Genomic DNA, 13,605 nt, shown 5'->3' with positions numbered 1-13,605 from the left:
ACAGAGAACACATTCAGCACAAAAAGTGGATTTCAATTTTTTTGGGAGATGGCCGGTTTTGCAAATAGACGACTCACTTGCATCAAGATGAAGTGCATTCCTTGACAGCAGCAATACGAGGATGATTTGTTTAATTTCTGGAGACACTGGAGACTGCATATATACTGTACTTATATAAGTAAAATTTACAATTCCACCTATTCAATACAATATACTTTTGCAATGCAGTTTTTTACATTACAGTTTAATATTTATTTGGTACCAGTTTTGGCCCTATTCGGGGTCATCATCAGCCATAAACATTCAATTATACAATTCAGTCGAAAGGTCCTAAAACAATACATTTTTGACACGACGTTTTAGTTAAAATAAACAAATATGACATTGTCAAGCTTAAAAGTTAAATGATGATCAGACACAAAGATGATAAAAGCATATTTTAGTATTATGGCAAATTGAATGCCGGCCCCATGGTGTAGGGGTAGCGTGCCTGCCTCTTACCCGGAGGCCCCGGGTTCGATTCCCGGCCAGGTCAGGGATTTTTACCTGGACCTGAGGGCTGGTTTGAGGTCCACTCAGCCTACGTGATTAGAATTGAGGAGCTATCTGATGGTGAGATGGCGGCCCCAGTCTAGAAAGCCAAGAAAAATGGCCGAGAGGAATCGTCGTGCTGACCACACGACACCTCGTAATCTGCAGGCCTTCGGGCTGAACAGCGGTCGCTTGGTAGGCCAAGGCCCTTCAAGGGCTGTAGTGCCATGGGGTTTGGTTTGGTTTGGTTTTGGTTTGGCAAATTGAATGCCGTTATAGGGTAGCTACAGCTGACTCCAGATACTGAGGTTCTTAAATGTGTATCTTTCACATAAGTTCTAAAGGTATGTGGCCTTGTGTAGCGCTGAATTAAGTAAACAAAAATATGATAAAAGTTTGTAAAATAAGTGCTTCAGAACATGCTGTTGGAGAAGTGCAAATGTATTTCTAGGTACTCATTGGTCTAAAATGCATATCTTTCACATCAGTTCTGGCTGTAAGTTATACACATGATGTAAACAAGCACAAATGCTTCAGAGTATGGCATTTATATGCCGCTAGAGTAAAACTAATAGGTTTTAGGTACTAATTGTTTTTAAAATGCATGTCTTTCACGTATGTTCTAACAGTTGTATGGCCTTGCTGACACTAACGTAAAGGTAATAAGTCATACACATAATGTAAGCAAATTAAAAACATATCATTGGATGAACTTCAAGTAGAGGTCTAAGATACTGAAGGCAAGCGCAGTGCGTGAAGGTCGAATAATGTTTGTAAGGAAAGGTTGGTGAAGATTTTCAGTTCATTGTGGAGCAATTGGACCTAATAAACAATAAGAAAAAAAGCCAATGTTAGCGCGAAGATCAAAGAAGAAAGGGGAGGATTGAACAACAAAAAGTTACTCATCTTGCGCAGCGGTATGAGGAGTGTGGCTGATAGTGTATGACTGATGTGAAAGATTTTACAATGCTTGGTAAAGCTAAAGGTTCTACCTATTCAATACATTATCATAATGGTCTGTTTAGAACATCACATATTTAACTTATTGTAAAATACATCTTTGGGACCGGTTTCGGCAATCCACTATGCCATCATCAGCCATTGGAAGTTTAATAGCAAGGAACATTCAAAAAAATAAAAATATGCTATAAAATCAGTATAGAATGTATGTTTGGCATACTTTTAACAGCAAGTCCTATTCTACATGAAAAACATTAAAAATAGCTAGATAACATTGACCCATTGTACTATACAAATAACATGTCTTTTTTGAAAAAATACAGTATTATTTGGTGTGTCTAAAATTGTTTTGTATATAATTGAAAGAGTCTATGATTTGGTATAGCTTATGTACAAGAAATTTATATGAAATAGATAAGTGATTCTACAAAGCATTTGCCACTTTAAACCACAGTTTTTTAAACAGCAAGTCTTATTCTACATGAAAGACATTAAAAATGGCTAGATAACATTGACCCATTGTATTATACAAGTCTTTTTTAAAAATACAGTATTATTTGGTGCGTCTAAAATTGTTTTTTAGGTGATTGAAAAAGTCTATAAATTTGGTGTAGTTGATGTACAGGAAGTTCATATAAAATTGATATATAATTCTACAAAACATCTGCCATTATTAAAGCACAGTTTTTTGGTTCCTCATGATATGTGACTTATACTGTTTGATAATATATGCAGGTTCTTCTTTCTTAAAACTTATTGACAAAACAGTCTATGTTTGACTAATGTAAGGAGTAGCAGATTTCTGATATGTTTAGTCTTATTTTAGTATTTGAACCTTGCTTCGTAATACATTTTCAAGATAAATAACTGTATGGCTGAGGCCGAAACTATGGTTGAGATCTTGAATATTATTTTATATGCCAGGTGGAAGTGGGCAGTAATTAGTATTAATCTTGAACCAGCACGGACCTAAAAAGGAAGTTGTAAATTGAGTATGAGTTATTGAGAATGAAACGCGGTACTATAGGAAAGAATTGAAGATATGAAACTCACCTCAGGTTGAATGTAACGGCGTGTAGAGAGAGTGAGGAACAAATGCTGAATGTCAAACACCAGCAGGCTGGCTCAGCTGTGAGGCGGGGCGTATTATGTAGGGGAAAGGGAAGTAGGAGAGGTTGTGGTCGCGTGTATCTGTGTGTCGGGGGGGGCGTGGGCTTTGTCGGGGATAGTAAGCTAGCGCGCTACGTAATATTTTATGTACTGATTGATTTTTAGGAATTTTTAAACTGTTAATCAATGAAATAAGCATGTGAAATAAAATTGTAGGTTTTTCCGAAATATCATTTAGATTGTAATTAGGATTGTAATATTGATCTAGGGTAATGTAACATTGCTCCATTAGGTCTAGGAGTGGGCCTTTATTTATTGTTTCGATGATATCCAAGTCCTTGTTGATACCGTAAAAATGATGTTTGTATTCCTGTATGTGCTGGCCTATTGCCGAAAATTTTCTATATTTTATGGCATTGACATGTTCATTGTATCTGATATTAAATGATCTCCCAGTCTGTCCAAGGTAAACACTGGTACAGTCATTGCAATGAAACCTATATACACCTGATCTATCAAATGGGTTTTGTACATTAACCGATTTGGAGTTGTAGAAAATATCTAAATTTCTATTGTTAGTTTTGAAGGCAATATTGACATTTCTTTTTTTTTAAATATTGGTTAATCGGAAGATGTCAGAGTTAAAGGTGAAAGTAGCATATGTTTTTGTTTTGGGTGTTTCTTTTTTTAATTTAGTCTTGGGTTGGTGTTTAAATTTATAAATTATGCGTTCTATAAAACATTTGTTGTAGCCATTGTAAGATGCGATCTTGCGTATAGTGTTAAGTTCTTTTTTACGTTCTATATTGGACATGGGTACATTAAATACTCTCTGTATTAAATTATTGTATGTAGCTCTTTTATGACTAGGAGGATGTTCAGAGTCGTGTTTGATGGTCGTGGCTGTGTGTGTCGGTTTTCTGTAGATTTTGTATTCAAAAGAGGATGGGCGCCTGGTAATGGTTAGATCTAAAAAATTTAGGGTTTTATTACTTTCGGATTCTATTGTAAATTTGATATCATTGTCGATGTTGTTGAGATGTATTAAGGTGGAAGGGGCATCGGTAGTGCATTGATCCATTATTATAAATATATCATCTACAAACCTGGCCCATAAGGCTATATTATTGAATGTCTTATTATTTATAATTTTAGTGTGTTCCAGAAAATCTATATAAATATCAGCTAAAATACCTGATGCTGGTGAACCCATGGCCAGTACAAAACAATTTTATACGCATCAAATAATACTGTATTTTTTAAAAAAAGACATGTTATTTGTATAGTACAATGGGTCAATGTTATCTAGCTATTTTTAATGTTTTTCATGTAGAATAGGACTTACTGTTAAAAGTATGCCAAACATACATTCTATACTGATTTTATAGCATATTTTTACTTTTTTGAATGTTCCTTGCTATTAAACTTCCAATGGCTGATGATGGCATAGTGGATTGCCGAAACCGGTCCCAAAGATGTATTTTACAATAAGTTAAATAAATATGTGATGTTCTAAACAGACCATTATGATAATGTATTGAATAGGTGGAACCTTTAGCTTTACCAAGCATTGTAAAATCTTGAGTCAATACGGACAAAAAATGAAGTTTTTAATACTAAATGATGTGAAAGAAACATGAGTGAGGAAGATTTCGAATGTAAGGGAAGGGCGGGATAGGTGGGATGGATGTAGTTGGGAAGAGAGCGGGGAGGAGGAGGGTCTACGTTTAGGGTGGGGCTGAAGGGTGTGGGAACGGGGTAATCGCTTAGGAAAAGTGCCTTGGATTGAACGTAAAATCAATTTCCGATTTGTCAGATTAGTGTTTCTGAGAATAACGATAAGTAAGTCAAATAAAATATTAGGTTTCTCCGAGATGTCATTAAGATTATAATTAGAATTAAAGTACTGGTCTAAGTGTATAAAACAGTTTTCCACTATATTAAGTAAAGAGGATATCTTAGAGGATGTTGTTGTTTGAGTCATCAGTCCATAGACTGGTTTGATGCAGCTCTCCATGCCACCCTATCCTGTGCTAACCTTTTCATTTCTACGTAACTATTGCATCCTACATCTGCTCTAATCTGCTTGTCATATTCATACCTTGGTCTACCCCTACCGTTCTTACCCCCTACACTTCCTTCAAAAACCAACTGAACAAGTCCTGGGTGTCTTAAGATGTGTCCTATCATTCTATCTCTTCTTCTCGTCAAATTTAGCCAAATTGATCTCCTCTCACCAATTCGATTCAGTATCTCTTCATTCGTGATTCGATCTATCCATCTCACCTTCAGCATTCTTCTGTAACACCACATTTCAAAAGCTTCTATTCTCTTTCTTTCTGAACCAGTTATCGTCCATGTTTCACTTCCATACAATGCCACGCTCCACACGAAAGTCTTCAAAAACATCTTTCTAATTCCGATATCAATGTTTGAAGTGAGAAAATTTCTTTTCTTAAGAAAGCTCTTCCTTGCTTGTGCTAGTCTGCATTTTATGTCCTCCTTACTTCTGCCATCGTTAGTTATTTTACTACCCAAGTAACAATATTCATCTACTTCCTTTAAGACTTCATTTCCTAATCTAATATTTCCTGCATCACCTGCCTTCGTTCGACTGCACTCCATTACTTTTGTTTTGGACTTATTTATTTTCATCTTGTACTCCTTACCCAAGACTTCATCCATACCATTCAGCAACTTCTCGAGATCTTCTGCAGTCTCAGATAAAATAACAATATCATCGGCAAATCTCAAGGTTTTGATTTCCTCTCCTTGGACTGTGATTCCCTTTCCAAATTTCTCTTTGATTTCCTTTACTGCCTGTTCTATGTAAACACTGAAAAGGAGAGGGGACAAACTGCAGCCTTGCCTCACTCCTTTCTGGACTGCTGCTTCTTTTTCAAAGCCCTCGATTCTTATCACTGCAGACTGATTTTTATACAGATTGTAGATAATTCTTCGTTCTCGGTATCTGATCCCTATTATCTTCAGAATCATATATAGCTTGGTCCAATCAACGTTATCGAATGCCTTTTCTAGATCTACGAATGCCATGTACGTGGGCTTGTCCTTCTTGATTCGATACTCTAAGATCAGACGTAAAGTCAGGATTGCTTCACGTGTTCCTACATTTCTTCTGAAGCCAAACTGATCTTCTCCCAACTCAGCTTCAACTTGTTTTTCCATTCTTCTGTAAATAATACGTGTTAAAATTTTGCAGGCATGAGATACTAAACTAATGGTGCGGTAGTTTTCACACCTGTCAGCACCGGCTTTCTTGGGAATAGGTATAACAACATTCTTCCGAAAATCGGATGGGACTTCTCCTGTCTCATACATCTTGCACACTAAATGAAATAACCTTGCCATGCTGGTTTCTCCTAAGGCAGTCAGTAATTCAGAGGGAATGTCATCAATTCCAGGTGCCTTGTTCCTATTGAGGTCACTCACAACTCTGTCAAACTCTGACCTCAAAATTGAGTCTCCCATTTCATCAGCATCAACAGCCTCTTCATGTTCCAGAACCAAATTATCTACATCTTTACCTTGATACAACTGTTGGATATGCTCCTGCCATCCTTCTGCTTTGTCTTCTTTCCCTAGAAGTGGTTTTCCATCTGAGCTCTTAATATTCATACACCTAGATTTCCTTTCTCCAAAGGTTTCCTTGATTTTTCTGTATGCAGCATCTACCTTTCCCAGGACCATACAGCCTTCGACATCCTTGCATTTCTCCTTCAGCCATTCTTCCTTAGCTACCTTGCACTTTCTATCCACTTCATTCTTTAATCGCCTGTATTCTTTTCTGCCCTCTTCATTTCTAGCATTCTTGTATTTTCGTCATTCATCAATCAGGTTTAGTAACTCCTGAGTTATCCACTGATTCTTAGTTGATCTTTTCTTCCTTCCTAACATTTCTTCAGCAGCCCTACTGACTTCATTTTTCATGACTCTCCACTCTTCCTCTATAGTGTTTTCTTCCGCCTTTTCATTTAGTCCTTGTGCAACATGTTCCTTGAAACAATCCCTCACGCTCTTTTCTTTCAACTTGTCTAGATCCCATCTTTTTGCATTCTTTCCTTTCTTCAATTTCTTCAACTTCAGATGGCATTTCATGACCAACAAGTTGTGGTCAGAATCCACGTCTGCTCCTGAGAAAGTTTTGCAATCCAACACCTGGTTTCTGAATCTCTGCCTAATCATAATGAAGTCTATTCGATACCTTCCAGTGTCTCCAGGTCTCGTCCACGTATATAGCCGTTGTTTGTGGTGTTTGAACCAAGTATTGGCAAGGACTAATTATGATCAGTGCAGAATTCAACCAGCCGACTTCCTCTTTCGTTTCTTTGTCCCAATCCAAATTCTCCTACTGTACTACCTTCTCTTCCTTGGCCTACCATTGCATTCCAGTCTCCCATCACAATTAGATTCTCTTCACCTTTTACATATTGTATTAAATCTTCTATCTCCTCATATATTCTTTCGATTTCTTCATCATCCGCTGAACTAGTAGGCATATAGACCTGCACTATTGTGGTGGGCATTAGTTTGGTGTCTATCTTGACGACTATAATTCTTTCACTATGCTGGTCGTGGTAGCTTACCCGCTGCCCTATTTTCTTATTCATTATTAAACCAACTCCTGCATTTCCCCTGTTTGATTTTGTGTTGATAATTCGGTAGTCGCCTGACCAAAAATCTTGTTCTTCCTGCCAACGTACTTCACTTATACCAACTACATCTAATTTTAGCCTATCCATCTCCCTTTTCAGATTCTCTAACCTACCACAACGATTCAAACTTCTAACATTCCACGCTCCGACTTGCAGAATGTCAGTATCCATCTTCCTGATGATCGCCCCCTCTCATGTAGTCCCCACCCGGAGATCCGAATGGGGGACTATTTTACCTCTGGAATATTTTACCTGGGAGGAAGCCATCATCAGTACATCATTCATACAGAGAGAGCTGCATGTCCTCGGGAGTTAGTTACGGCTGTAGTTTCCCGTTGCTTTCAGCCATGTAGCAGTATCAACACAGCTAAGCCATGTTGAGTATTATTACAAGGCCGTATCAGTCAATCATCTAGACTGCCACCCTTGCAACTACCGAAAGGCTGCTACCCCCCCTTTCGATGAACCATTCGTTAGTCTGGTCTCTCGACAGATACCCATCCGATATGGTTGCACCTGCGGCTCGGCTATCTGCATCACTGGGACACGCAAGCCTCCCCACCGCAGCAAGGTCACATGGTTCGCAGAGGAGGTCTTAGAGGATATCCACATCTTACTTTATGCTGGTGAAACTATGGTTGTAATCATGCATATGTTGGCCGACTGCTGAGAATTTACTGTATCTTATGGCGTTAGTATGTTCCAAATATTTTATACTGAAGTTCCTACCGGTCTGCCCCACGTACAAAAATTACAGGCATTACACTTAATCCTGTAGGCTCCCAATTTTAAAAATCTGTTAATCCTATTGATAGATGTAGTATTATGTAAAATATCTGAATTTTTATTGCTGGTTTTAAAAGCTAATTTTACATTGTGTTTCTTGAGAATGTTAGTGACTTTGTAGATTTCCTTATTAAATGTGAAGGTAGAAATTGTAGGGAAATTGGGTTATCTTTCTTAAGTGTGGTTTTAGGACGATGTTTGTATTTGTTGAATATTCTTTCTATAAAATGACTATGGAAACTGTTGGACTTAGCGATACCGTGAATAGTGTTCAGTTCGTTTTTTAAATCTTTCTTAGACATTTTAACTAAAATTTCATGTCAAAAAAGTATTGTTTTGGGACCTTTCAACTGAATTGTATAATTTAATATTTATGGCTGATGATGACCCCAAACTGGGTCGAAACTGGTACCAAATAAATATTAAACTGTAATGTAAAAAACTGCATTGCAAAAGTACATTGTATTGAATAGGTGGAATCGTAAATTTTACTTAAATAAATATACATGTAATCTCAGTTCAATATGGACCAATCGAAATGAAGTTTCTAACCCTTAATGCTGGGGAGTGAGCAAAGTATTTGTGAAGAATGATTTACTGGATATTCACAGTAATTTATGCTACCTATGCATTTGCACACATGCTATTCTGGGATGAAAATCCTAAGGTGGCATGAGTTGATAAGTGCGAACTCTATCTCAATAGCAATTTTGGGTAATGATTTTTTTTTTTCATTCTCCTCCTAAATGTCCTGTCTTTCCCGCTTGAATTAATTATCAAAGTAGAGAATGGTATGACCACTTACCTCAGGAAAGTTTGCAAGCTTTGCTACATTCGGTTTGCCAACAGCAATGATATAACATTTCTTCCCTACATTCTTAGCCAGTGTCTTTACTCTGTCAACTGCTGCACTGTAGTTAGCCACAGTTAATGTCCCAATCAAAATGCCCAATGTTCTAGCATGTTTGACTTTCTCAATTAAATACATTCGTCTTCTATGGAACCTCCCCCTGTCGTGATGGTAATCTTCTATGGACTTGTGTTTGGCTGGATCAAAGATATAGAATCTGCAACCTTAAAAGACAGCATTCTATTATGACAGACCTAAGTTAACAGATTATATTCCAATGTATACAAAAACCAGGCATCATATCTTTACAATGTACAAATTTGAATTTCATGATTCTGAAACAGGACCTTATCTTGAAGTATTAGAAATCAAATCGATCTATTCTCTCCCTTTGCTTCTTTCCTCTGTACACCTCACATGACCCTATCACCAAAACTAGTTCTTATGTACCATCGCTAAAAAAAAAAAAAAAAAAAAAAAAAAAAAAAAAAAAAAAAAAAAAAAAAAGAGCATATGGTATTAGGTATACTTTTCATAGAAGCAACCAAACCTAGATATAATCTTTGTTGTGGGTATCCATAGGGTTTGTATCTACACTGACGCTAATTTATATTTATTATCAAGGTTACGGATAGTGGAAGCCTTTACCCCCCCCCACCAAGGTTCTTCTCGGCCTGTACTGTGATGACTTTGCTTTTTTTTTTTTTTTTTTTTCCTTTCTTTCTTTAGAAGTCTAATAAAATATTAAATACAGGGAACATACAATAGCATGTGCTCATTCTTCTTTTGAGTGACTGTACAACTTTATTTTGTTTGTTAACAGTCCTGAAATAGTGTTTGGTGACAACAGACTTAACATCGGCAGTCTAGATAAATACGTAAATTTTTCACTATATTATAATTGTATATAATTTATTTTTTGTCATTACTGTTTCATGTTATCACTCATCTCTCTATCATTGACAAGTTTACGCTACGTAAACAATACTGTACATATATAAGCTTATTTTAAGTGATTTGATAGAATCTGAGGATGTTCTTGTAGAACGAAACATGTCATTCTTTGTATGTTAGTGTGTGTTTTACAGATATGCTTTTAGTGTTTTAATTTACATTGTATTTGCTATGTGTTTGACAGACTGAAAAGCCTTTGCTACATTTAACTAAGTCAACACTGGAAAACATGGCTTCATTTTTAACAAATTATTCGGCCAGTCAGGCAAATTACGAAGCCAAAAAGCTCAAATCACTTAAAATTAAAATCATGAACATTGACAAGTCAATCACATTTAATAAGAAATGTCTAGAATTAGAGCTCGTTCCTAAGTACATACCCATAAAAGCTAAACCCACAACAACTTCTGCTAAAATATCAACATCTCAATCACAGTTACTATGGATCAGAAACGAAATCAAATTCGCGTACATAAAGAAACAGCAAATCAATAAACAAATTCTACGCATCCATTTAAACCTAAGCAACTTCTGGCACCGCACACAATGGACATCCTATTCCAACTTTTTACACGATTACATTAAAAAGGAAGCAATCCGGAAACAGAAGGTTATTGACAATAAAATACGTAACCTAATGATAAAACAGAAAAGTCCAGAAAACGCTAAGCACAACAAACTCGCGAATTTTCACCCTAGATTAATTAACAGATCAGACACTACCTTTTCAAAGAATGAAATAGATCTGCTAGAGAAAGGTCTCAAATTCAACTGCCAGGAACGTCATAACGAAAACAACATAAAACAGCTCATCACTGACATAGAAATTGCCTGCGACAAAATACCCTCTCCACAAAGAGAAATAATAAAAAACGTAGCCACCAACGAAGCCCTAAAAATAATCGCACATGAAAATTCCACTAAGCAACCGAATTACGCCACTCAATACTCGGCAATGAAAACAGTTAAGAACAAAATTAAAAACGACAACCTTATCATCACGAAAGCGGATAAAGGTAACACAACAGTCATAATGAAGAAAGACGAATACATAGAAAAAACAATAGAATTTATCAACAACAACGGTATTCAAGAATTGCAACGCGACCCTACAAATAAATTTCAAAACCAAATAAAGCAAACTATCAAGGAAACAGACTTAATTTTCACGAAACAAGAAAAAGAAAGCCTCATAATCAAAAATCCTAAACTCCCCACACTAAGAGCCCTGCCCAAAATACACAAAGAGCTTTGTCCCATTAGACCAATAGTAAATTTTAAAGGTGCGCCAAGTTACAATGTAAGCAAACAACTGAACATCATTCTAAAAGAGAAAATTTCACTTAAAGGAGACAGATCAATTAAAAACAGCCTAGAACTAATTAAAGAATTAAATAAACTTAAAATAACAGAGAGCACACGTATGATATCCTTTGACATCACTAACATGTACACCAACATACCAATAGATGAATCCATTAAAATTATCGAAAACCTTCTTAAGGAAAACACCTCTCTACAAGAAACCAAAGAAATTATTAACCTTCTTAGAACAACACTACACCAAAATTGCTTTGCATTTAACGACAAAATCTATTGCCAAACAGAAGGGTTAACCATGGGCTCACCGTTATCAGGTATAATAGCAAACATTTTTCTCAATAACTTCGAAAACATGTTCTTAATGGGCCAGCTTTCAAAAGGAATCTTACATTGGAGCAGATTTGTGGATGACGTCATATGCATATATGATAATGACGTCACTAATGCAGACCAGTTATTAAACACTCTAAATTCTTTACACAAATCCATCAGCTTCACAATGGAACCAGAAAATAACAAGAAAATAAACTATTTAGACATCACAATCAACAGGAATAATGACAACCTATCTTACAAGGTATACAGAAAGCCCACTCAGACGTCACACACTATTGACAACAACTCGAACCACCCATACACACACAAAATAGCAGGACTGAATACAATGATACATAGAGCTATTTCCATACCAATGAGCACAACAGATTTCAATGAAGAAATGCAAATAATTAAACAAATCGCGAAAGAAAACAACCATCCTCCAGGCACAGTGGATAAACTTTTAAATAAACATAAGAAAAGTCGTCGGGAAAGCACCACACACGACAAAGAAAACTACGTGGTTCTCAACTATGTTAACAATAACACATACAAAGTAGCTAACATTTTCAAGAAACAAGGTTTAAAAGTAGCTTTTCGAACGAATAACACACTACAGAGACACTTCAGCAGGTGCAACTTAAACAAAAAGGACCCTTTCTCAAAGTCAGGAGTGTATGAACTCAAATGCCAAGAACCTAACTGCAACGCCACATACATAGGTCAAACAAAACGTAATTTCCATACAAGATACAAAGAACACAAATACGCGATCAGATATAATCGGCATTCAGCCTTCGGGGAGCACATCTACGACTGTTCACACCATTTCACAGACATCAACACTGATCTAAAAATTTTACACTTCGAAAATAAAAGTAAATCTTTGAATATAAAAGAAGCAATAGAAATTTACGTCGCAAAAAATACTAATGCCAATAACCTGAATGAGCATACACATTTAAATAATTCCCCCCTATTCGCTCTACTCACATAATATCTAACAACACCTACTCCTTAATTTGCTTCTATCGTAAATAATAATAATAATAATAATAATAATACACATTTAAATAATTTCCCCCCTATTTGCTCTACTCGCATAATATCTGACAACACCTACTCCTTAAATTGCTTCTATCGTAAATAATAATAGTAATAATAATAATAATAACGTCCCTTACTTTATTCAACTAAAATTTTTAATTTGCATTCATCCATATTACATAAAGGTACATTCGCATGGAAAAGGTCAATAACCTCTCTCCCCTCTCCAATGTTGACGGAAGGTGAATTGCTTTTTTCATAATAATAATAATAATAATAATAATAATAATAATAATAATAATAATAATAATAATAATAATACCGTTCCGTACTTCATTCACCTATTATAAATAATAAAAATTATAATAATTACATTCATCCATATTACATACAGGTACAATTAACATGAAATAGGTCAATAACATCTCTCCCCCCCCTCCAATGTTGATGGAAAGTTCCACAGCGCTCCAGCCACTCCGCCCTGCATCTCTCCCCCCCCCTCTCCACTCTATAGTCTACCCGATTTTATCATCCAATAGGAGAGATCCACATCGATCTACTAGGCCCCTCCCTGTCCTGCCCTCCCCTCCCCACGCACAGCGTGGCTCACCACAAACTTTCCATGACCACAGTCCTGAAATAGTGTTTGGTGACAACAGACTTAACATCGGCAGTCTAGATAAATACGTAAGTTTTTCACTATATTATAATTGTATATAATTTATTTTTTGTCATTACTGTTTCATGTTATCACTCATCTCTCTATCATTGACAAGTTTACGCTACGTAAACAATACTGTACATATATAAGCTTATTTTAAGTGATTTGATAGAATCTGAGGATGTTCTTGTAGAACGAAACATGTCATTCTTTGTATGTTAGTGTGTGTTTTACAGATATGCTTTTAGTGTTTTAATTTACATTGTATTTGCTATGTGTTTGACAGACTGAAAAGCCTTTGCTACATTTACACATACATGTACAACTTTATCCAATGTATTCACTTCTAGAAGAAAAAGACTGTCGTTCTTAACCAGTATTGACAGTGCCAC

At 36.1% G+C, this 13,605-nt stretch overlaps 1 protein-coding gene across 1 annotated transcript in view; it reads right to left on the bottom strand.

Annotated features, from left to right (window-relative positions):
- Positions 1 to 13,605, bottom strand: part of Dph2 (Diphthamide biosynthesis 2) — a 183,223-nt gene that overhangs the window by 44,109 nt on the left and 125,509 nt on the right. Inside the window, exon 5 of the mRNA XM_067139051.2 lies at positions 8,866 to 9,134. Within this exon, the coding sequence (XP_066995152.2) occupies positions 8,866 to 9,134 (269 nt within the window). The remainder of the gene's footprint in view (positions 1 to 8,865; positions 9,135 to 13,605) is intronic.

The sequence above is a fragment of the Anabrus simplex genome, chromosome 2, assembly GCF_040414725.1.
Source record: "Anabrus simplex isolate iqAnaSimp1 chromosome 2, ASM4041472v1, whole genome shotgun sequence".
NCBI lineage: Eukaryota > Metazoa > Arthropoda > Insecta > Orthoptera > Tettigoniidae > Anabrus > Anabrus simplex.
Note: the sequence above shows the minus strand (reverse complement) of the source record. Positions and strands in the feature narration are given on the sequence as shown.